The sequence below is a fragment of the Guillardia theta genome (assembly GCF_000315625.1).
Source record: "Guillardia theta CCMP2712 unplaced genomic scaffold GUITHscaffold_3, whole genome shotgun sequence".
Taxonomy (NCBI): Eukaryota; class Cryptophyceae; order Pyrenomonadales; family Geminigeraceae; genus Guillardia; species Guillardia theta.
Window position 1 is genome coordinate 670,411 of NW_005434671.1, and position 24,799 is coordinate 695,209.

At 52.4% G+C, this 24,799-nt stretch overlaps 3 protein-coding genes across 3 annotated transcripts in view; 1 reads left to right on the forward strand and 2 right to left on the reverse strand.

Moving 5' to 3' along the window:
- GUITHDRAFT_132199 (hypothetical protein) overlaps positions 1-3,598 on the reverse strand; it is a gene marked incomplete at both ends in the record, with an annotated part of 8,778 nt that extends 5,180 nt beyond the window's left edge. The window contains 9 exons of the mRNA XM_005841402.1: positions 434-1,545; positions 1,591-1,734; positions 1,786-1,878; positions 1,935-2,283; positions 2,329-2,574; positions 2,809-2,930; positions 2,976-3,063; positions 3,155-3,325; positions 3,381-3,598. Of these exons, the coding sequence (XP_005841459.1) occupies positions 434-1,545; positions 1,591-1,734; positions 1,786-1,878; positions 1,935-2,283; positions 2,329-2,574; positions 2,809-2,930; positions 2,976-3,063; positions 3,155-3,325; positions 3,381-3,598 (2,543 nt within the window). The remainder of the gene's footprint in view (positions 1-433; positions 1,546-1,590; positions 1,735-1,785; positions 1,879-1,934; positions 2,284-2,328; positions 2,575-2,808; positions 2,931-2,975; positions 3,064-3,154; positions 3,326-3,380) is intronic.
- A 1,144-nt stretch (positions 3,599-4,742) lies between these two features.
- GUITHDRAFT_160681 (hypothetical protein) lies at positions 4,743-10,153 on the forward strand (the record flags this gene model as incomplete). Its single annotated transcript, XM_005841403.1, has 29 exons — positions 4,743-4,880; positions 5,139-5,183; positions 5,336-5,386; positions 5,435-5,498; positions 5,545-5,592; positions 5,644-5,743; positions 5,891-5,939; positions 6,123-6,275; positions 6,329-6,416; positions 6,465-6,493; positions 6,569-6,627; positions 6,677-6,737; positions 6,786-6,855; positions 6,990-7,099; positions 7,155-7,259; positions 7,308-7,405; positions 7,459-7,522; positions 7,576-7,656; positions 7,699-7,752; positions 7,915-7,996; positions 8,038-8,105; positions 8,155-8,219; positions 8,280-8,396; positions 8,463-8,529; positions 8,571-8,622; positions 9,124-9,248; positions 9,296-9,343; positions 9,385-9,441; positions 9,485-10,153. 29 exons carry the CDS (start codon positions 4,743-4,745, stop codon positions 9,791-9,793), a joined length of 2,457 nt encoding a protein of 818 aa, XP_005841460.1. The 3' UTR covers positions 9,794-10,153.
- A 36-nt stretch (positions 10,154-10,189) lies between these two features.
- On the reverse strand, positions 10,190-12,875 carry GUITHDRAFT_99963 (hypothetical protein; the record flags this gene model as incomplete). Its single annotated transcript, XM_005841404.1, has 4 exons — positions 10,190-10,946; positions 10,997-11,121; positions 11,167-11,358; positions 11,406-12,875. The coding sequence occupies 4 exons, from the start codon at positions 12,873-12,875 to the stop codon at positions 10,190-10,192; spliced, it is 2,544 nt and encodes an 847-aa protein (XP_005841461.1).
- Positions 12,876-24,799: the final 11,924 nt, after the last annotated feature.

Below are 24,799 nucleotides of genomic sequence, written 5' to 3' on the forward strand. Positions count from 1 at the left end.
GACGGTGATATCGACAGCAGCGTTGTGGCGGTGATCAGCAGGAGGACGCACATGCGACATAGAGCATGTGAGGGACGATGGGTCGTCCATACTTACGATCTGACAGATCTGCACTCATGAAGCAGGTGAGATATTGAGTGATGGAGCCAGCAACGGTGAGTGGCACTCAATCTTAGTACTAGGAATGGAGCTGGCGCTAGAATTTGGCTTGTAACTCTAGTAGTAGGGCCCGGAGATCGACTTAAGGTCCAAAGTATTGGTCGAGGGATGTCCAGGCAGGGGAGAGTGTCACAGACCGAATCCAGCCTCCTTCAGGTGCACTCGTTGAGGGATCTCGCCACTGAACCTCAACACTCAGTCGCATCCAACACCACCAGCATGTCATGAGGGAGGGAGGGAGGGAGGGAGGGAGGGAGCATGCAGTCAACGATACCTGACGTAGACGAACAAGATCAGCGCCATCAGCGTGAGGACTCCGGTCACTTGCTTCAGCACCCCCAGGGAAGACTCCAGCTGGAGCGCCAGCTCGGGGAAGGTGCTGAGGATCTTGAGGAAACGGATGAGGCGGAGGAGGCGAAAGGAGCGGAAGACTCGGAGAATGCTTCCTCCCGAGCTGCACTGATCGTACGAGTCCAGCTGGTCTACGCACGTGAAGTCCTGGAGGTCAACCGGGAGGAGGAGGAAGCAGACGATGACGACGAGGAGGTCGAGGAGCCTCCAGCGGGTCTGCAAGTAGTACCAGGGGCCGTGAACGAGAACACGCACGATCATCTCCAGCAGGAACACAGCAGAGACCAAGAGGAACCCCCCAGCGAGGGAGACTTTGAACCTGAAGTAGTTTGCGTCTGATCCCCACAGTCTTCCTGGCGTCGACTCTCGCTCGTGCTGCAGCGCCAGCAGCAGGCCGTTGAAGAGCGTGGCGAAGGCGATGAGAGCCTCGAACCAGGCGGAGGAATCGATGGCGACGAGTCCCCTCCTGCTCATGGCGATCACCCGAAACTCCCGCAAGGTGGCAGCTATCTCAGCATCTCCCCACGCGTTCTCTTCCCAGTCCTTGTCGTAAAGCAGCTGCAGCAGGTCGCTCCTCATGCTCTCCGACACCTCCTTGAAGATCACCTTCCATACCTTCACGTGCGAATGCAGGGCGAACAGCCGAGAGTCTCTGCCCAGCCTCGGGTGCGTGGCCATGAGCAGGGTCACCTTCATCTCCAGGCTGAACGCATCCTCTGCCAACTTGAGCCGCAGCCGCCGCGCGTTTCTGCGCTTGAGGTAGGCAAGCTTGCTGGCTTGCGTGCCGTCGAAGCAGAAAGTGAAATTCCTCCAACCCTCGTAGGCGGTTCTCAACTCCCTCCTATGCCGCAGCCACGCGAGCCCGCCCAGGGAGCCATTCCGGGCCAGCCTCAGCATCTTGTAGTTCTCGAACCACAGCTCGAAGCAGCTCCGCTCTAGCTGGAAGGACCAAGAAAGAATCACGTCCCGCACCCTCCGCCTCCTCTTCTCGTTTTCGATCTCCCAGAGTTTGTACGCGACGACGGCGAGAAACAACTGCCAGAAGCTCAGGGACAGCAAGGAGAGGAAGCAGCAGCGTACTTTCAACACCATGAAGGGCCCGGTGATGAGGATGACAACGATCAGGATAATGGCGAGAGGAGAGTACGCGTCGATGATTTGATCGCAGATCGCTCCCCATCCGTCTAACATGAGGATCTGAAACAGAGTCATGAAGGACGCGACCTGCGCTGGCGTCACTCGGAGACACGGCAAGAGACAGGAGCTGGAGCGCACGTAGTTGTCAAACCCCAGGTAAGGGTTCTGATTGACTTGTGCGATGCAGGAGTACCCGGCCGGGCAGGCGAAGAGGCCCGGGGAGACAGACCCCTGACTCGACACTCAGCAGGAGCGCAAGAGAGCCTCTTCTCTCTCTTCCCTCTCACCTGCAGGGTGCAGGTCCTGTCGAAGCCGTAGAAGGGAAGGAGGTTGCCAAAGCGCTGGCCCGTCTCGACGCTGAAGCAGCGTCTCCTCATGATCCCCTGCCATAGTTGGATGCCGATGGCCCCGTAGAGGACGGAGAGGATGAAGAGCATGAGGAGGATGGTCTTGAGCAGCGGGATGGTCCTGACTATCAGCACCAGCAGCTCCTGCAGGTGATTGAACCGCGTGATCGTCCGCAACGGCCTGAGCACCCGCAACGATCGCAAGGCAGACACAGAGCTGGACGAGAGCCCAGGAAGGAAGTCGAGGATGCCCAGAGCGACGATGAGGAAATCCACCTTGTGCCAGTTGCTGACAAGCAGTCAGGGGGCAGGACAAGAGCGGCAGGCAGCAGACCTTCTCAGGTACGAGTTACTTCCCGCAAAGTAGGCTCCCTGGGCGATGAAGGATATGAGCAGCTCCCAGGCAAACAAGAAGCTGAAGGCTTTGATTCCATCCTCAAGCGTTGTCCTCCGCGAAGAGTTCGGCATGGTGCTGGGGTCGTCGAGTGGGTCGTAGATGGCGAGAAGCAGCGCGTTGCTCAGCACCAGCCCTAAGACTATGCTGCTCCACAAAGGCCACTCGACCAGAAAGATGCAAAACCTGCGGATCAGATAAGCCAAGGTTCGGAGCCTCGAGGAGCTTTCAGACGGCTCCTGCTGAACAGCTCAACGTCACCCCGCGCGGCCAGCACAAGGTCTCACGAGGGGAAACAAGAAGAGCGTCCTCGAGTGATACTTGCTGGGGTCCGGCCTTCCGAGCCTTCTGACTAGATCGACATTCAAGAGGAGAGCGGTTGAGACAGTCTTTCCCAGCTCATCTGGTGGGAAGCGTCACCGACCCCCGACAACAGCTGCAGTCAACGGACGGAAGAGAAGCCGGATCTTCTTGACGACATAAAGGTCGTTGAGGTCGCTGACAAAAGACTTGAAGGTGTATCGCTGACTACGGATGAACTCCTACCAGCTCGCAGTCATTCAGGGCTGTCGACTCATTGGTGATACCTTTTCTGCTGCGATGGTCGTGTAAATGCTGTTGCCGACAAGCTCAAAGTTTTGTGTAACTTTCCGCAGCAATCTGACACGGTCTACCCTGTGGTGGAGTTGGTTTAGTCAAGTGTACGGGCGATGGATGAAGATGAAGATACAAGTGTAGAAACGATTCTTCACTCGTTTAAAAGCACCTGACTGTCTCTTCGTCGGGTTCAACTCCAGTGGTTGTGGAAGATTCCCGTCTTGACCTTCTCTCTCGATTCTTGAGATCATGCGAAGAGGTCTCTTGCTTTAGCTTCTTCAAGAACTCTGTCGCTGTGACAGATTCCTCCTGTTTCATGCTATCTGCACGCTCATCCGTCCTGGAGAGACAACATGTATCAAGTCAACATGATCGCCCCGGCGTTTGAGTGAAACCTTCGTTGGAGGGAGCTGCGGCGATAGTACTTGGAGTTCTTCACTTCGTCAGACACCCATGGCCTTTTGGCCGCATGCTCTTGCAATAGAAGGCCAGTCGGAGACAGCAGGATCGCAGGCTCAGGCTCCTTTGGATGGTCCCTGGCCTCCCCCTCTGTTTGCACGAAAGCAAGTTCTGCTTGCAGTGGCGCCGGACGATGCGAGCGACGAGACGACATGGCTACTCCTCCTCTTCCCCCCCCCTACGCAGCTCCTCCTCTCCCCCCCCCTACCCAGCTCCTCCTCTTCCCCTGCCTCTTCCCCCCCCTACCAAGCTCGCCATCACACGGTTTCGAAAGTCAAGTTTGAGGTCCGTTTTTTTTATTGACTCGAGCCCGCCTCGGTCGCTATGGACGGGGCGAATGGCGGGAATGCGACGAGGGCAAGATGGACGATGGTGAGGTCGAGGAGGAAGCGAGGAAGCAGCTGAGAGGACCAGGAGGGGGAGGGAGAGGACGAGGGTGTGCCTCTTGCTGCTGCGACTCTGACATAGCGCAGCATGTTGGCACCAGACGATCCTGGCGTTATCTGATGGTTTGAAAAAGAGCGAATTTTGAAACGATGGCAAAGTCGTCGAGTAAATCAGCCGCTGAGATGCAGGCAAAGGGCCTAGCAAAAGAGGTCATGCACAATCTGATTATCCTTGCTTCTCAAACCATATCAGAATGAGCATCTGAAGATTGAAAATGTTCAAAAAGAAGACGATATCAAGAGAATGGCTTCGAAACTTCAAAAGATTGAGGCAGTAAGTGCACACCTTCAATGCTGACGACGACACTCACACTATCGAAGGACATTGCGATGTATATGAGGAAGGACAGAGCTCGAGGCGTGGACACCAGGAAGCAAGACCATGGTGCGAAACTTTGAAACATCAGGATGCCGATGAAGTTCACGCGCTTCTCTCAGACAAGTCAAGCGCACGTTTGGAGCTCGCAGTCGCCGAGAAGACGAAAGAGATTGAGAACATCTCTCGACAGGTCTAGTCCTTTGCATGTTCATAACTCCTGTGGCATTTCATGGAATGTTTGAATGTTCAAATTTGTTCCTAAACCAGATCCTTCTCCTGAAGTATGCCCCCGAAACATTCAAGGCCCAGCCAAAGAAAAGCCAGTGGTCACACTGTGAGGAGATTAAAGCTTGTAATCCTGTGATATCTCCCAAGCTGACCGCGATCCTCCTACTGCAGGAAACGACAAACAAATCCAACAAAACAAGTCAAAGAAACCCGAATCCCAGTGCCTGCATCGCAATCCGACGTATTCTCAGCCGCTGCTTTTCTTGCGCTAAATCGAATTGAAGCAGACCGACTGGATTGGCAAGATGAGCAAGAGCGAACAGTTGAAAATGATCGAAACTTTGAAGATTGAGCTGCAGAGGTTTGCCTTTCATGCAAGCAAAGCCAATACTCATTTCAACAACATCAGAGCGACAGAGCGTCTGAACATCATACAAGAAACGGTGAGACAACTTGTACATAATGTTGATACGTGACTGCGAATGGTACAAGCAACGAAAGAATCAAGATGGGGACAGTTTGCGTTCGATCACAAGGTACTTGCTTTTACGTAATATATTTCTACTGTTAAGCAAGGACAAAGTCGGAAAGGATTTCAATTGGAGGACTTCAAGAAGGAGATACAAAATTTTGTTTCCAATCAAGTATGTAGAATCTAACTGCCCGCCTGAAGAATGAGTGTGCTTACTCCATTACCGCAGGCACTGCTAGACGCGGAAGAAGAAACTTTAATACTTTCCATTCAAGTATTTGATGTCCTTGCTTGCATTCGATTGGGCATGCTGATGCTTGCTTCATTATCATTCTAGTCTGAAAAAAAGTCGAAAGATCAATTGGAAGTTGAGGTTTGCAAACTGAAATCGAATCCATTTTTGATAATTCCTCGCGTTCAACTCAGGTTGATAGGCTCAAGACAGAACTTGCAAAGATCAAGAGCCGAGGAGTAGATGTAAGATGGGCTGACACTGACCTTCACCTTGTGACGTCGATGTTGTAGCTCGTGCATCAACAACAGATCCTTGAACTGCGGAAAGATGAGCACGAGAAACTAAACCAACACGGTGAAACTGTCCTAGGCCTATGCATACTTTGACTCGATGGAAATAGTCCAGGATTTGAGAGATGAAATCGAGAGTTTGGAAGCTCAGAACTCAGGTGTCTCAACATCTACAAAGAAGTTCTCGTGATCTTGTTTGGCATCAACAGCGTTGAGACAGAATGCCTTCTCAGCTGGTCACGTTAAAGTGCACGCACGAGTGCTTGGAGGAAAAGTGCAGGAACTGAATGAAGAATTGGTAGACATAAGGTGCGTCAAAGCGAGATTGATTTCGCAATCTTATGCAACGAGGAAGGAAACGAGCGCAGGACTTGCAGTCCATCAATGATGCAACTGAAAAAGAGAAGTAGCAGCAAGAATTGTGTTGCTAATTCACTTGACATGAACCAAATTCAGAAATCTAATAGAAGTTGATGGCGAGGAATCGATTGCTAGATTGAAAGCGGTGTGTAATGTCTGTGGTCACATTGTTGTTCCAATTCACGCTTGAAATTCCAGAGATCAGCAGAAGTGACTGCAAAAATCAAGTTGTTGGATCGGCAGGTCTGATGACTTTGGTGGTGTGGGTTCTCTTTCTGAACAACAAGCTAGATTGAAACCATGCAAGAAAGAAAAGAAATCCTTCTAGGCAGCAGCAATGCGGTTGTTCTTCCCTGAGAAACATCATGACGATGACGAGTTATGTGAAAAGAACTCCCAACCAAAGATGAACGACAAATCAGCGTTGGAAGCTAAAAGACTGGCGCAGAGATCTGGTACTCCCTTGTACCTGCGGAAGCAGGTCTCGGCATCTCAACGCTTGTCCCTCGCCGCCTTGACTCGGATGGGTCGCAGGGGAGCTCAGAGTCGGATGAGTCAACTGCCCTCAGCCAGGAAGTTCGTCGCCTCACTCTCGAAAACAACTGGCAACGCCGTGAAACGAGTGAGTGCTTCTTGTGAGGATCGGCACGTGTCTTGACCGCATCAACAGATAAATTGAAAGAGATGCTGAGGTTGCAGGTAAGATGAAGTGTTTATGAGAAACACTTGCGTTGGTTGCCTATCGGTCCTTACGACACTGATCAATTTGTGAAGGAACCACTTGAACTGCACAGAAGCAGACTGTCAAATAGAGAATCGAAAGAAGAAGAGAAGTGAAAGCTGCTGTTTCAGAATTTGTGTTGAAACTTATGGCGCTGTCAGGCTCAGACAAGTCCACATGAAGAAAGTGACTTACTTGCAAAGAAAGATTCTCCAAGTCCAGGTGGAAGACACGGCCTTATGAGCCTGAACAAGTAAAACTTCTGCACAGGATAGGATTGATCAAATGAAGGAAGTGGTCACACATTCGAGATCTGACTCAACGAAGCAAAAAGGTCTCGGTGAGTCAGTTCCAACGTTTGATGTTGAGTGATGTGACAGGGCTGAAACCGGCTGACTTGAGCATGTTGACGGGTGACATTCACCGTCATGGGCTGAACCTTACTCACGACTCTTGATTGTACTTGACTTGCAGGTAGAGCCATCTTCGCCATAGATCTGCAGGGTCTTGAGATAGACAGGCACTTGGATTCGATAATGGACACAGCAGATTTACTATCTCCTCAGGAGCAACGAGATGTTCCGGTCGATTGAACCAACAACCATGCTGGCAATCGACTTCTACCTGCATGACACACAGGTGCTCCGACGAGGAGGCTGGAGAGGTCAAGTCACGCTTCTTGTACAGTTTGGAGATCCTGTGAACGGGTGCAATCCACAAGTGAAGATGCGAAGAGACCTGGAGGTCAGCAGACGCTTTACCGAGATGAAAGAGGCTGAAGATGGCTTGAAGGTGGTGGTGGACGACATGCTGATTGAATTCTTGTACTCCGAGAAGCTCCTCGTTCACTTGATCAACGTCCAAGGCACGGACTTTGAAATTATCGCCAGGTAGTTCTCGATGAAAGCCTTCCAGTCTTTCTCGAATGACGTTTGATTGACAGTGGAGCGGTCTCCATGAATGATTTCGTGTTCAAGGTTGGAATCGCAGAAGTGTCTTACGACAAGGTTTCCTTATGTTGATTGCATTATTCCTGCCCTAATTTGTGGTCGAACTTTAGCTGCCATTACGGAATGTGAATGGAACGACCATGGCAACTGTGAATCTGAACGTGTCTTTGCTGGGAGACATCTCAAGAATGGTATTCATATCGTGTTTCCTGTGCATTCTGTGAGCAAAGCAGGCGTCTCAGTTTCAAGCCTCTCTGTCTTCGTCCCCCACCATCAAACAAAGCAAGGTTTGACGCAACTTCGATCTGTACTTTCATCCAAATTCTGGCCAGCGCTCAACGATTCGCCATCTGTATGAAGACTTCCCGCGAAAGACGAATGCAACGTATATGCTTGTTGTGAAGGTGATGATTGATGTGACATTTCGACGAGTGATTTGCCTTCGTCAGATCAAATCAGTTGTGGGACTGGAATCACGGTCCGTCTCGTTTGACAAATCCAAGTTTGGAGCGGTGCAAAGAAAAGTTTCCGGTGAGATGATGAGGCTTTGGTTCGAACTCATTCCTCGGCAGTCATGTTCCAAGTCCTTGATTTCCCGGTTGCTGAGACGAGAACGGTCCCAATCATCGAAGGGTCGAAGGTTTGGGGGGGGACGTGACGTGATTGAGAATGAGACGCGGTTGCAACAGAGCTCTTCCTTCGATGACGAAACAAAATCTTTTCCCATCCCTACAGATTCAAGTTGGAACCAGAGGTGCGATGAAGCGAATATCTTGACAGAATCTCACCCACATGGTGTGCAGACTTGTTTCAGGACATGTGGAATTCTTTGTGCTGGACAATTCAGGCAAGTCGGAATCTGCTGCAGTTGCGGCTGTGACTGGAGTACAGAGTTTGTAAGCGACGACTACATCGGCTCTTGTCGATTGAGGTGAGCAGAGGAGATCAGATTTGATGTGGAGGGAGGAGATCGGATCTGATGTTGAATGGGTGGCAGTCTCGCTCCGCTCTTCTCCAAGCGAGGGCTGCACTCGGACCTCAAGATTCGAGACTCTCATAGCCAAGTGGTCTACCTCGTGCTCTGTTCCCGCTGACTGCATCGCAGCGGGGAGTTCTGGAGGTGGAGGTGTCTTGGGAGGAAGAGCCGCTACATGCTGGTACCCGCGGGTCTTGTGCGCCGTCCGATCGTAATGCTCGATGATAAAGGCGACCGGGAAATGGACCAGGAGGCGATTAGCTGCCTTGAAGCTCTCGTGAAGTACCCGATGACCCCGGCATGGTCGAAGCCTCCGATCGTCTGATCACGTCCTTGCAGATGGGTGGAGCATTTGGGGCTCGGGAGTGTGGAGCTAGCGGCTCAAGCGCTGTTTGAAGTGAGTTGTGAGGTCTTATCTTCCACCCTTGATCCTCGGCAGTCGTGGGAGAGCAGAAGCATCGAAGTTTTGTCAGAGGGCTTCAGCAAAGAGACTTGGATTTCATACCTGAGCGAGGATAAAACAATCTTTGAACGGTGAAGGGAGATTGACTTTCTTCGCTCCTTACCATCAGCTCGATCAGACTCAAATTAGCAGAATTGCACTACATCTTTGATTATCTCACCAAATCATCGTCAAGTATCCCGTTTCGGTTCCTGGGGAACACCTAAATAGATATTGCAGGTGAACAATCCAGAAGGTTGTCCAAGGCGACATTCTTGCATGCAATCTGCTTTCCTACACATGCTGTGGGAGACAAAAGGGAGTGTCCTATCTGCAAACAAGGGAAGAGAGAGGCAGTCGCTGAGGTATCAGACTCTCTCGCGACCCTGCTCGTTCACCCCCTCGATTGCAGAGGACGTCGGATCTCTCGGGCGATGCTCTATCGCTGCATATCAGACAGGTCTCCCCGTCTTGTCTCTCCTCGTCCTCACTCCGTCTCAGGTCAAGTGCATGGACGCGCTTCTGAGAGAGGACTCGATTAAAGAGCTTGCCTTGCGGGTGAAGTCTCAGTTTACAAGGCAACTCCCTGACTTCAAGGAAGGTCCTCTGCCTCCGAGGGAAGCTCGATAAGGTGGACTCGGAACCCTTTGACAACAGGCAGAAGGACGTCGGCGAGTTCTTGTCTCACTCTGCTCGCAGCAATGTGGCTGGAGGGTTCGTAGCCGTCGGGAAGACCTGGGGAAGCTCGGAGAAGGAGAGGCTGAGGTTGCTGTGTCCTCCGCCCGCCTGTTGTTCACCCATCGACTCCCGCAGCATGAAGAAGATGCTGCAGGAGGAGAGAAGCATGGAAGAGCAGGTGGCATCGCCAGGCGTGAGGCCAAGCAACGAAGAAGCTGATGTTTCCTTGTAGTTGATCGAAGTCCAGCTGATCAGACACTCAAGCCCCATGCCTGACAGCCTCCAACCGGAGCAGCTCCTGGTAGTTGATCCATGTCTCCCCTCGCTCATATTTCTCATCTCATCTCTCTGGCTCCTCCCATTCCTCTTCTCAGGCTTTCCATCGCTTCTCTCTCGCCGACATCGCCTCTCACGACCTTGGCGATCTGACCGTCAAGTTCTTCTCCTCCGCCGCCATCGGTCGGGTCGTGTGGAGGTTGTCGGGTCGCGCTGACTGCTGGTCAGGCCGGTGGAAGGAGGGTGAGCATCTGCTGGAGGCGAAGGTGGACATCGTGGGAAAGAAATTCTTGAATTATCTAAAGAGCTAAAGGACAAAAAAAGGTTGATGAAATGTACAAGAGACCCCACATCATGAGGGTCGCGATGCGCCCAGCTCTAGGACAGGAGCGTCGGCACTGTTCTGCCTTGACGGGATCTCCTCTGGAATCTCGTCGTTTGCAGCAGCTGGACGAGGAGGCGGGTCTTGGCGAGCAGAGACAGGAAGACTCTGCACTTGGTCCCCCTGATCGTCTTGCGCTCCTCGTGAGAGAGGAAGGCTCGTCACATCCTCCTCGGCCTCCTCTTCCTTGGGCTCGGACAAGGGCAAAGACATGACCGTCTCCTCTCTGCCCTCCTTCTCACCAGCCGCATCATCAAACGACAGGCGATCGGCCTGCTCCTCCTCGAAATCTCCTTGAGCCTCAGCGCTCTCTTGCGAGACCTCTCCTCCGCCCTTACCGGACTCGTCATCTTCGAACGAGCCGAATGACTGCAGCGCTTCTCCTGTCAAGTCCACGTCGCTCCCCGCTGCCTCTTCTCCCTCCTTCCCGGCTCTACCATGCTCTACCAACCCAACCTCGACGTCCTCCTCTTCCCCTCCTCCTTCATCAACCTCTAGCGCTTCGAATTTGCTGCTCTCATCGCCTCTGCGTGAGCCTCCATGCACGTCCTGCAACGTCGGTGGCTTCACCCCGAAGATCTCCTGGTAGTCGCGATCCTCCGCCTGCTCCTCCGGGTTCATCTCGGAGTTCGAGGGAGACTCCGGGAGGGAGGACAGGGAGGGGAACTTGTGCTCGAACCGGATGTGACTGAGCGGCTCCTCCGTGACGATGGACGGAGGGTCCACCCTGATGCACAAGTCAGTCTAGCAACAGCAGGAGGGGGGAGGAGGGCCAACCTGTACTGCAGGTACGCGAAGTCCTTGGCAGGCTCCTCGAGCTGGTCTGAGGCGCCGCTTCTCCTCTCCATCTGGGCATGTTGGACGACTATGGTCGCGTTCCTGAAGGTCTCAGGGTCCTTGAGCTGCCACCACCGTCACTTCACCCTCCCACCCATGGCAAGACGCACCCGCTGCATCTGCTCAAACTGCTCCCTGATGACCGACTCCAGAACCTCCATCTGCTTCGCATGCTCGGACAAGCTGCTGTTGGTGACTCTCTTGAAGTCGCTCAGGCTCCCTCGGACTTCCTCCAGCTCGCTCATCGTCTTGCTGTTGATCGAACGGGCACTGTTGAGCGAGGAGTTCAACTTCAGCTCAACCTAGTCGACACGTCAGAAATGGAAGGCAGCGCCTACACATTCATCACCTTCGTCTCCAAACTCTGAAGCTCTTGCTTGTTCTCATTGATCTTCACCCGAAACTCTCCAATGGATCCCAACAACTTCGATCGTGAGTCTTCAACGTCTCTCTTGAACTGCTCGATCGACTTGTTGGTCTTGTCTTCAAGCGCTGTGTACTTTCCCCATACTTTCCTCTCAGTTTGACGGATGACGTCTTCACAATCTCTCAGTCTAGAGCTCAAACCATCTCGTACAAGATGATCCTGAGCGATCTGCTTGGAAAAATCACTTCGCAATCGACTCTCGAGAGCGACCAGCTGATCCTTCAAGCCCTTCACGTCATATTGTACAGTCGACTTGATTTCTTTGATGCTGTCGCCTTGTCTTTCTTGGATGGTTTGAAGCCTTCGAATGCTTTCTTCCGTCTTCTCCGTCACTAGTTTCAGGCCCACGGTCGCCTCTTCCTGTAAGCTCAGCGCCAGTCGCTTCAGCTCGCTGCCCTCGTCTTGCAGCTTGTTGGAGAGTAACTGAGCTGCAGCGCTCTTGTCAGAGATTTGTCGTAGAGCATCATTCAGCGTCTGACTGAGACGGTTCTGGTCCTGGTTGTAGCTTGCTACCACGCGATCGAGCTTCCAGGAGAAAGTTTTCTGCAACTCCTCTCGGGCCAGGCGTTCAAAGCGAATGTCCTCAGTGATTTGATCGCGAAATCTTGAAATCTCGTCCCTGGACTTGTCAGCATTGTCGCTGTCGCTTCTAATCGCCTCGATGGTCTCTGATCGAACTCGTTTGAGAGCTTCTGACTGCAGCTGGGACTCTTGCTTCAGAAGGTTCTTGGTGGAGACGAACATGTCTGACAACTCCTGACGCACCTCAAAGTCCCCACGATTCCTCTCTTCTGTCTCCTTCTGCAACACTCTTTCAAGCACGAGAAACCTCTCCAAGTTTTGTTGATGTTGTAGTTTGAACTCTTCTTTCATCGCCTTCACTGACTTTTCCACCTCCTGCAGCATACCCTGGTTTTGTTGAAACATGGTGCCTTTATCATCTTTTGTGCGTGATTCCACGTTTCGGATCAAAGTGTCTGATTGAGATATCCTATGGCTCATCAAGTTGAGTTCATTCGACAGATCTCTTTTTGCTGATTTCAGATCGTTGTTCATCTGTTCTTTCAGCTTTGAAACCTCGTCAAGGGCATCTTTGACAGAGTTTTCCAGCTCGACGTTTCGGTGCTGTATTGCATCAGAGTTCTTGGCTTCTCTCTTGTCGAGATTTCTCAGTTTGGATTCCAGGACTTGATGCCGCATATCTGCCCCATCCAACCGATGATAGCAAACCTCTTCGACCCGCTTCACGTCATGCTGCAACGACCTCAGCTGTTGCTTCATCTCCATCATCAGTTCTATCATAACATTTCGTTCTGAGAGAGGGCTCTCTACCCGCAGGATCCTGCCGCCGCCACCTCCTCCACCCTCCATGTCATCTTGCATGGCGCCCATCGGCCGTTATAAATTTGTCACCCTCGTCCCCTCTCGTGCCCAGGTCCTGTCAGACTTCAAGCCCCGGGCCCGGGGTTCAGAAGTTCAATCGCCAGGGCTCGGAGTTCTCAGCCCGGGCCCGGACTCGGCCCGACTCAATCACTGAGCTATTTGTGTCACTTTACAGTAAATAATGTTAAAAAAGTTACATGGTTCTAATCTACACCAGGGCTCCACGTGTCGTCGTAGTTTTCAAAGTCTTGGGCGTTCAGACGAGAGTTTCCTCCGACAAGGAGCATGCAGGTCTTGAACAGCAGCAGCTGCCCCTGCGCCCTCCGCAGGAATGTCTGATTGCCGTCAATCGCAACTTTCTGCCACCCGAGCCCGTTGTCTGCTGAGACCCACACGTCCGAGAAGTAACGATCCCAACTATCGTACCCGCTGATCAGCATCAGATTCCCATCTGCTGTCTCTGAAAGCTGCGAGAACACCCTTCTCGGCCATTGGCTGCTGTTGGTGACCTCCCGCCACGTCAGACCCAAGTCGATGGACGCCCAAACGTCGTTACGGTTGGGCCGTTCAGCACACGTGGCGTTGAGCACGCAGCAATACTGGGGAGCAGCTCCTGAGAGGATCTCGCAGCCAGCAAGAGCGTTGTCATAGAGGACACATCCAGTCTCGCACGAGCTGCCTCCCAGCACGTAGATGCTCGGAACTCGCCTGCTCTCTGTGATGAGGCTCGGCAACGGCCTGCAACACTGGAGGTCAGGCACGGCAGCTAACGGGCACCCTCACCTTCTCACTGGCTGCATGTAGAGCAGCATCGCAAAGCCGTACCGCCCGGGCCATGGAGCAGCGGGCAAGACCTCGAACCAGTTGGAACCTCCGTCGGTAGACTGCCAGACGTCGCTCAGCCGTGGATTCGGTTCGTAGGAGATGCCGCCGGATATGATGAGACGGTTGGAAAACCTTCCGAGAGAGGTCAGCAAAGAAGCAGAGGAGGATGAGAAGGCTCTACCTAGTCAGCCCGAACCAGCAGCGTGCGGGGAAGGACTGGTTTGCGATGACCTGTTCCCAGCTCCTTCCGTCATATGAAATCCAAATGTCGTTGAGGTACTCGTTCTGCCCCCTCAACGTGGCTGTCCTCCCCCCGATGACCAGGAGGCTGTGATTGAAGTCTGGACCCAAGGCCACCATAGAGTGACCCTCCCTAGGCGACCAGGACGCGGAAGGAGTGAGCAGCGTGTAGGAGACTCCGTCCTTGGACTCATAGACGTCATTGAAGAACTGCTTCTGGTCGAACCCTCCCGCGAGAATGATCTTTTCTGTATCATTCAATTCAATCGGTGAGATTCCACTGACGGTTATCTTTGTCCCGTCGACCCCGAGGAGGTCGTAGTTGCTCACAAGAGTTATCACGATCTCGTTCCAGCTCAGCGGCATCGCTGATGTCTGCCCGACGTTGCGGACGATGAACGAGGGTCCTTCCACCCGCATGGGTTTGCAGTCATCCGCGCTGGTGAAGGGAGCGCTGCAATCCGAGCTTAAGCTCATTCCTTCCAATCCTACGGAGATTCCAAGCCCATTCAGCGCGACCTGCACGGAACTCGGATGTTGTTGGCCATTGATGGGATTGAGCAGCAGCAGCTCGAGGTAGTACGGGACATACCGTTGTAAGGTCTTAGTGACGTTGAGGCGAGCAGTACCAGTCGAATGATTCCAACTATCGATGATGAAGATGTCTCCGTCTGAAGACACTGGGATCGAGGAGTCCTTGGAGTCACTGCCAATCAGACCGCTGATAGTCAATTGACTTCGCGCCCAATCGGGTACATCAAAGTTAAGCGCAATGGTTACGCTGACGGTGTTGTTCGCCCCGGGGTATGGACTCGATTGTCCTACCTCCTTCGTGATCAGCCCCGGGCTGTACACCTTCATCGGCCCTGCGTCCCCTGCCCTCGCTCCATACACCCTCGGTACCGTGATCCCGTCGGGCTCCATGCGCTCCGCCGACAAGTCTTGATCGCAGCCTGACGTGTAGACGTACACGTCTTGAGCTGCCTGCCCGACCCTCCCGTTGACCACTGTGAACGAAAACACCACTCCCGTGTCCGGCGCTATCTCCGCGTTGCTGGCCAGCTCCACCGCCAAGATCCCTCCCTGCACCTGCCACCTCCCCTGCCCTCGCAAGACCCCGGCGACCGGGTCCAGCGATGAGACCGTCATGCTGGCAGTGTCAGCCGTCTGGCTGCCGTTGAGGCCGACGATAGAGATAGTGCAGACAGCTTGGCTGGAGTGTTTCAAAGTGACGAAGGAAGCCAAGGTGACAGTGAGAGTATTGTTTGCCACAGGGTAGGGGCTGGACTGACCGATGTTGCGGAGAGCCCACACGGGACCATAGACCTTGAGAGGGGAGGCGTCACCGGGGGAGCTTCCTAGGATGGGAAGCGCCGACTGATTCTTGTCGAGGATCTCAGGAAGGGAGGTGAGCGCTCCTGCAACCGATATACTGACTGCCGGGGACTCCGTCGCATAAGTTGGATTGGTGAGGAAGAAGTAGACTGATATCAAAGTCGCGGCAGGAAGGTCAGATTGAACTGAGTAAGGGATGACAACTTTGCCTTCCACCTTGTTCCACACTGCGTTGCCTGTGATGGTGTTGCCATTTATCGACATGTTGTAGCTCAGATATGTGGCATCTGTAGCTGAGCCCACAAGACCGGAGCAGGTGAACGTCAAGTTCCAAGAATTAAACAGTGGGATGTTGAAAGCAAGGTAGAGCGAGATGAGGTTTCGTTGGTGAGGTACACAACTGCTCTGACTGATCAACTTCACGACCAAACCAGGCCCCTGCACTCTGAATACTCTGCAATCCCCTGGCTGAGCTCCTATGACGGTCGGAGAGCAACTCTGAGACTCGTTCATCTGAACGAATCCCAGGTCAAAGTTTGAGTTGCCGACTTCTATCCAAACGTTTGGAGGTTGTAGTTCAGAGGATGGATTCGTGAAATAAAACGAGAAGATTAGGAGCTTTCCGCTGGGCAGTTCGGAACCACCCAACATCTCGATCGTGATCGTCCTGTCCGTCTGATTCCACCTCCCGTCTGCTCCAAGAATCGACGGAAAGGACTCAACCGGAAAGTTCCAGGCAGGACTAGCCAACGGACCAACAGAGAAATTGATTGGCGAGACGAGCAGCCTGATACTCTCAGATCCTCCCAAAGGAACAAGTAGAGGAAAGTTGAGCGCAATGGTTACGCTGACGGTGTTGTTCGCCCCGGGGTATGGACTCGATTGTCCTACATCCTTCGTGATCAGCCCCGGGCTGTACACCTTCATCGGCCCTGCGTCCCCTGCCCTCGCTCCATACACCCTCGGTACCGTGATCCCGTCGGGCTCCATGCGCTCCGCCGACAAGTCTTGATCGCAGCCTGACGTGTAGACGTACACGTCTTGAGCTGCCTGCCCGACCCTCCCGTTGACCACTGTGAACGAAAACACCACTCCCGTGTCCGGCGCTATCTCCGCGTTGCTGGCCAGCTCCACCGCCAAGATCCCTCCCTGCATCTGCCACCTCCCCTGCCCTCGCAAGACCCCGGCGACCGGGTCCAGCGATGAGACCGTCATGCTGGCAGTGTCAGCCGTCTGGCTGCCGTTGAGGCCGACGATAGAGATAGTGCAGACAGCTTGGCTGGAGTGTTTCAAAGTGACGAAGGAAGCCAAGGTGACGGTGAGAGTATTGTTTGCCACAGGGTAGGGGCTGGACTGACCGATGTTGCGGAGAGCCCACACGGGACCATAGACCTTGAGAGGGGAGGCGTCACCGGGGGAGCTTCCTAGGATGGGAAGGATGGTGGTCTGATCACTTAACATGTCCTGCGGAGCAATGGTTGCTGAACCCGAGGAGCTGACGTAGAGCGTCTGACCCTCTTGCGCGCCTCCCAAGTTCCGAAACTTCAGCGAAAAGGTGTAAGCAACACCCGCGAGCATGCGGGACCTAGCATCTAAACTCAAGATCAGCGTTCCGTTTTCCTTTCTGAATACGGACATGTCGAATAGTGTGTTGTTGCGAGAGTCTAAGAAGGGTAATGAGGATTGAACAACCGCAGCGTGTCCACGCCTCGCAGCAAATTCAGAGGATGAAATCTGTTTCCAGGATTGAAGGTTCGAGCATCGACTTGAAGCTGCTTCTGGGGTGATGATCAAGAGCGGAGCATTGGCTCCCGGTATGAAGTCCATTGTATCATTCACGGTGGTCACACGAGTTGTCCTGATCGTCACGTTAGAAGTAGGTTGAAAACTTGAAGGATTTGTGAGATTGAAAGTGATGACATACACAGAGTTTGCAGACGATTGGGATCTCATATTTATCGTAAGCCTTCCCGATGTCTGATCAAACGATGCATACTCTTGAAATGGCGCGTCGTTACCGTACACTCGAATGCTCAGTCGATTGGTATTGTTCTGTAGCGTGCGTTTCAATCCTTCGATTACAAGCTGGCTGGAGAGGTCCAACGACATCCTCATTGAAATGGTCACCGAGATCGAATTCACGGCAGTCTTGTACGTCGTCGATTGGCCAATCCACTTATAAACAAATCCAGCAATGAGGAGTGGGGCAGAGTTTCCAGTTGCTGGAGAGACGCTGACTTGAGACACGTTCACGATCCCTGTCACAGCAACTGACAGCGATTGAGCGTCTTGGCTCACTCCTGAGTTCAAGACTCTGACTTGAAGAGTATACGTGACATCAGAATAGATTGATAGGAGCAGCGGGACAAGAACAACTCCTTGATCCACCCAGCGAGCTGAAGGACTAAAAGGATTAGTGGAGCTCAAGCTCGAAACAGCTAAAGTGTCCGAGGTCAAGATAATTCCATTTAGACCAGTGATCGTAAGCAAACCTGGGGCAGAGATTTCACAGTTCGGCTTCAGAGAGAACGTCAGTGTATTGGTCGCGAAAACAGACGGAGTACTCTGTGAGACAGAAAAGGATTTAAACCCTGCGATGAGGAGAGGAGCTTTGTTTCCTGTTCCTTTGCTCATCTGTGTAGCCGTGATGAGTATCCCTGAACTTGATATCTGAACTGCAGGGGAATCCTGAGCCTTTCTGGGATTGACGACCTCTATCCAGAAGGAGTAGTTTGTTCTTGGAATCGTGTCTTTCGAAACTGTCACAGTCAGGTTACCGCTGTAATACTCCCATTGTGCTTGAGTGCCAAAAACCATCGATGCTGTCGTCGGGTAGTGAAGAATTTGCGTTGCTGAGAGGGGAAGTAGACCGGTAAGCCCTGATATCGTAACACGTGTTGAATTCGCGATCAACGAACATCTTGTCGATATAACCACTGTTATCACGTTCTTTGCAAGAGGCGAGACTGATTGCTGATAGATGGACTTAACAAGGAAATCAGCTATGAGCATCGGCGCATAATTTCCGGATGCTTTCTGGACCAAAGTTCTAGCAATGACAAAGATATTTGTGTAAATGAATATGGTTGGCGAATCCTGTCCATAGTTCTGATTTTCAATCTCAAAGGTGATTGAGTACACTTTGCGAGCCTCAGTGATTTTGTTTACTATGATCTCTATCTCTCCCTTCTCGGGACTCCACAGGCCTTTGGGGTTGAAAACATTGTCAGCTGCGAGGAGAAGCTCGGCGAAAGGTGTTCTGCTGCCGATGAGGCCCGTCAGAGTGATGCTTGTGGACGTGATAAGATCAGCTCTAGTTGAGAAGAGCAATGTGATTCGATTTCTTGATATCTGACTTGGTGTTGACTGCGAAATAAAAGCATATGTGAAGTCAGCAATCAGAAGCGGAGCAGTGTTTCTAGGTCCAGCACTCATGACCTGGTCTCGATACCTGATGACACTGTAATTTGCAGGTCCAATACCTGAGATGCTGATGTTGGGAGAATCTTGACCCAGTGGCGGATTAATGATATCAAACTTGAAGGAATATATGACATTCAGGACGAACGAAGCATTCGCGACGAAATTCAATATGATTCCTTCGCCAGATGACTTCTTGCCTATACCGACTTGTCCTTCATATTCGAAATATTGGACTGCACTGACCGTTCCAAGACCATCTGCTCCATCAATCGATTTCAAGGTAACGAGGTCGGAATAGGTAGCATTCGCTAGACCGCTGATCGTGATGCTTGCATTTTGACCTCCAAACGGCACATTTGCCTGCAGCTTCACGTAAAGGACGTTGGCAACGGAAGCTGTTGGCGTTTCTTGGTAAATGTCCCGTTTGATGAAAGAAGGCCGGATGACGAGGGGAGGGTTGGCACCATGGTATAACCCGCCGATGGATTGATTTGTGCGAACGAGCGGCAACGGAGAGAAATCGATATTAGGAGTGCCTCCTGTGACTGCAATGGTAACTGTCGTTTCGGTCTGATCGAACAGCGAATTGGTGAGGATGAATGAGAAAGTGTACGTCTGTCCTGCCACCAAAGGTTGATCATACAATTCGAAGATGACAACATTCGGCGAGTATCCGCCATAACCCTGAACCCCCTTGTACGAGAACATCATCGCCATGTCGTAGGGTTCTATCGGTACAAAGTCATCTACTTTGGCGTCCTTTATCCCAGCGATGAGGATGGAGGAGCCTTTCGCGATGTTGATGTTGAATTGTATGGTGACAGTGAAACGATTCGTCTCCCCCGCAAGCCTGTAGGTCACAAGTCAGCAGGGGCTCACAAGAGCGAATGACAGGATTACGGGTTGTCTTGACTGATTTTCTTTGTCACGAATGTCGGCTCAATCATCAAGACCAGCGGGTTTGTACCATTCGGAACACCTATGACGGAAAGTGAGCATACGGAAGAAAAGCAGAACAAGACGAACCCAACAGAACTTCATTGAGCAAATCCATCGCTGTCAACTCAAACCTCGCTGTGCCTGAGGCTGCAATTCGGATGATCGGTATCGTAACCAACCTAAAGTTAGGATTGATGAGACTATATCCAGGAGCTGTGTAAGTTGCAAATCCTGGATTGGTGATTTCGAATGAGACGATATAAGTTTCTCCAGCGTGCATGGTCTGGTTCTCGTACACCTGTAGCGTCAATGTGCCATTGTTGAACTGCCCTGCTCCTTGCCTCTCCCCGTCCGTGAAGAGCCTGTCTCCGCCGTTCCCATCAGCAGGAGAGCTCAGCAAGATCGAGCGATTGGCAATCGCGTTGGTGAAGCCGCTGATAGTGACGTAGGACCCATCGACTGAGCGGAGGTCTACGGTAGCCCGTAGGACTGCCGTGATCACGTTCGGGTATAGAGCAAGGGGCATACTCTGAGTAATGAGACGAACATCGAAGCGAGGGACTACTATGAGCAGCGGGTTGGACCCGTTCGTTACTCCTAGCACCGTCTCGTCAAGTACCGTGACGTTGCGCTCGAGATACAAAGCTGTGCCGTTTGCACGGATCTTCACGAATGGATACGCTTGGTCAGACGCTGGGTTGGTCAGAGCAAACGAGAACGCGTACTGCACCTCCGCCCTCAGCGTCTGACCTGCTGCTACTGCCAGTATCAAGCTCCCTCCCTGAAAGTATCCCGATCCCCCGAAGATCTCTGGGCCCTGGTCTACCCCGCTGACGGCATTGAGCGGGACGCTGGTGGGGATGATGGCGTTAGCAAGATTGCTGATAGTGATGCGCGACTGATCGCTTGAGGCGAGGTTGACGTTGGGCTTGAGGCTGACGGTGATGGTGTTGGGCTCACTAGATACAGGCGTCTTCTGTACCATCACGCATGGAAGGAACTGCGGGACGACGACAAAGAATGGGTCTGTACCGTTCTCGATGCCGTAGATCGACCCGTGAGGACTGGTCATGTTCACCGATACAAACGTCAGGTTGGACCAGCTCGCCAGGTCAGACTGTGGTAGTCGCAGCTCGAGGCCAGCTGCTTCGATGGAGATCTGAAGCTTTTGGGAGAACGCAGGGTTTTGTACCTGAAAGGAGAAGTTGTAGATCTTCCCAGCCTTGAGCGTCGACTGATTTGATACCGTCAGCTCGACTATGCCTTGTCCGGACAAATAGCTTGCACTCCTGCTCGCGCTAGCAGTCGCAAAAAGATCGCTGCCTTCACCCCCAAGCAGTGAGATCACAGGTTTGGTAACGGCGTTGTCAAAGCCTCGTATGGAGATCTTGTTTCCAGGAATGAGGTCGACATTGGTCTGCAGCGTGACAAAGATGTTGTTTGGCAGCGAAGATAGCCTGAGACAATGCGCAAGTCAGGTCATACCACACGAAGGCATCAAAGTCTCAAGTAGATACTCAGCAACACAAAAGCAGGTAAGGCAATACAGGACCACATGTCGCATGTCGGTACATAGCTACTTACGGATTGCTCTGCGCAATAGCCTTGGTTGTGAAGCGAGGCTCGTCCACGCGGACCAGCGGGTCGCTGCCATTAGGGACACCCAGGAGAGACTCATGCAGAAAGCTCATCGCCACCGTCTTGAAGAGCTTAGTGCCGTTGGCAAAGATCTGTATATCCGCAGCCCTGACCTCTGTCCCTCCGGGGTTGAGAACGACGAACTCAACCACGTAGACGGTCTCGGCATGTATGGTCTGGTTCTCGTACACCTGTAGCGTCAATGTGCCATTGTTGAACTGCCCTGCTCCTTGCCTCTCCCCGTCCGTGAAGAGCCTGTCTCCGCCGTTCCCATCAGCAGGAGAGCTCAGCGAGATCGAGCGATTGGCAATCGCGTTGGTGAAGCCGCTGATAGTGACGTAGGACCCATCGACTGAGCGGAGGTCTACGGTAGCCCGTAGGACTGCCGTGATCACGTTCGGGTATAGAGCGACAGGAATGCTTTGCTTGATCAGACGCACATCGAAGCGAGGGACTACTATGAGCAGCGGGTTGGACCCGTTCGTTACTCCTAGCACCGTCTCGTCAAGCACCGTGACGTTGCGCTCGAGATACAAAGCTGTGCCGTTTGCACGGATCTTCACGAATGGATACGCTTGGTCAGACGCTGGGTTGGTCAGAGCAAACGAGAACGCGTACTGCACCTCCGCCCTCAGCGTCTGACCTGCTGCTACTGCCAGTATCAAGCTTCCTCCCTGAAAGTATCCCGATCCCCCGAAGATCTCTGGGCCCTGGTCTACCCCGCTGACGGCGTTGAGCGGGACGCTGGTGGGGATGATGGCGTTAGCAAGATTGCTGATAGTGATGCGCGACTGATCGCTTGAGGCGAGGTTGACGTTGGGCTTGAGGCTGACGGTGATGGTGTTGGGCTCACTAGATACAGGCGTCTTCTGTACCATCACGCATGGAAGGAACTGCGGGACGACGACAAAGAATGGGTCTGTACCGTTCTCGATGCCGTAGATCGACCCGTGAGGACTGGTCATGTTCACCGATACAAACGTCAGGTTGGACCAGCTCGCCAGGTCAGACTGTGGTAGTCGCAGCTCGAGGCCAGCTGCTTCGATGGAGATCTGAAGCTTTTGGGAGAACGCAGGGTTTTGTACCTGAAAGGAGAAGTTGTAGATCTTCCCAGCCTTGAGCGTCGACTGATTTGATACCGTCAGCTCGACTATGCCTTGTCCAGACAAATAGCTTGCACTCCTGCTCGCGCTAGCAGTCGCAAAAAGATCGCTGCCTTCACCCCCAAGCAGTGAGATCACAGGTTTGGTAACGGCGTTGTCAAAGCCTCGTATGGAGATCTTGTTTCCAGGAATGAGGTCGACATTGGTCTGCAGCGTGACAAAGATGTTGTTTGGCAGCGAAGATAGCCTGAGACAATGCGCAAGTCAGGTCATACCACACGAAGGCATCAAAGTCTCAAGTAGATACTCAGCAACACAAAAGCAGGTAAGGCAATACAGGACCACATGTCGCATGTCGGTACATAGCTACTTACGGATTGCTCTGCGCAATAGCCTTGGTTGTGAAGCGAGGCTCGTCCACGCGGACCAGCGGGTCGCTGCCATTAGGGACACCCAGGAGAGACTCATGCAGAAAGCTCATCGCCACCGTCTTGAAGAGCTTAGTGCCGTTGGCAAAGATCTGTATATCCGCAGCCCTGACCTCTGCCCCTCCGGGGTTGAGAACGACGAACTCAACCACGTAGACGGTCTCGGCATGTATGGTCTGGTTCTCGTACACCTGTAGCGTCAATGTGCCATTGTTGAACTGCCCTGCTCCTTGCCTCTCCCCGTCCGTGAAGAGCCTGTCTCCGCCGTTCCCATCAGCAGGAGAGCTCAGCGAGATCGAGCGATTGGCAATCGCGTTGGTGAAGCCGCTGATAGTGACGTAGGACCCATCGACTGAGCGGAGGTCTACGGTAGCCCGTAGGACTGCCGTGATCACGTTCGGGTATAGAGCGACAGGAATGCTTTGCTTGATCAGACGAACATCGAAGCGAGGGACTACTATGAGCAGCGGGTTGGACCCGTTCGTTACTCCTAGCACCTTCTGATTCAGAGTTCCGACGTTCGTCTCTGTATAATTCACAGCTCCATTTGCACGGATCTTCACGAATGGATACGCTTGGTCAGACGCTGGGTTGGTCAGAGCAAACGAGAACGCGTACTGCACCTCCGCCCTCAGCGTCTGACCTGCTGCTACTGCCAGTATCAAGCTTCCTCCCTGAAAGTATCCCGATCCCCCGAAGATCTCTGGGCCCTGGTCTACCCCACTGACGGCGTTGAGCGGGACGCTGGTGGGGATGATGGCGTTAGCAAGATTGCTGATAGTGATGCGCGACTGATCGCTTGAGGCGAGGTTGACGTTGGGCTTGAGGCTGACGGTGATGGTGTTGGGCTCACTAGATATTGGTGTGGCTTGTCGCAATATACTTCTGAAAGAAGGATATACCACCAATGGAGGGTCTGTTGCATTCAGAATGCCATAAATTGTCGTTCCGGGCCTGGTCAAGTTCTGGTAGTCCAGGAACGTGGTTCCAAAGAAAGCGATCCGTACAGGATTAAGAGCTTGGTCGAAAGCTGGATTTTGAACTGAAATTGTAACTGTGTGCAATACGTTTTGACCTATTACTTGTCCAGGACAGAGGAACAGAACCAAGTAGTTCACCTTGTTCGTGACTTGCCACTTCCCGTAACAAAATACATTGGAATCACTGGAGGAAGCTCCAAGCTTGGTTGAGACAGTGAGAAAGGGATATGCTCCGACTGGATATGATTCATAATTCCCCAGTCCTTCAATCACTACAGTGGAATTATCTGACTCGTAGAAATCAGTGGTCGTTGAGAACTGAAGAGTCAGCTGATTGTACAGAAGCGATATGGGAGTTGCTTGTGAAATCGATGCCGTGCCGATCCCAGACACTTTGAGAGGCGCCTGAAGCGATGGAGCACTCTCCATGAGATCCTTGGGGATCGCAATCGGACCGTTGGACTCTATGAAGACAGGGGGAGAATCTTGAGCAAGGGATGGATTCAAGAGCTGAAAGGAGAAGACGTACGAGACGTTGGCTTGCAGATCTTTCAACAGCTGTATCGTCAAAGTGCCTGATGACGAGTTCCATGCCCCAGATTTTGCAAAATCTGAAGCATTCCCCGAACGTATGAAGATGAGTGGCAGGGAAGGTGTGTTTGACGTCACACTTCCTGTCAATCCAACGATCGTGATGCTGGTGCTCAGTGCCTGTAGCACAACATTGCTCTGCAAGGTGACTGTTATGTTGTTCGGGCTTGCTTTGTGATCTGCATAAGCATGTCAATATGTACGACAAAAGTCTCATGTATCAAATGACCTGTGCTCTGACCAATCTTCTTAATGTCAAAATTGCAAATCAACAGCGGAGCTTCATTTCCCTGGCCTTTAGTCATCAGAAATTCATCCAAGTAATTGTATCCCACGGTGTTGATCACTACTGGGGGGGAACTTTGACCCAAGGGCGAGTTGTACACAGTGAAAGAGAAGATCATAACCAAGTTTGAGAAGATGATCCGGTT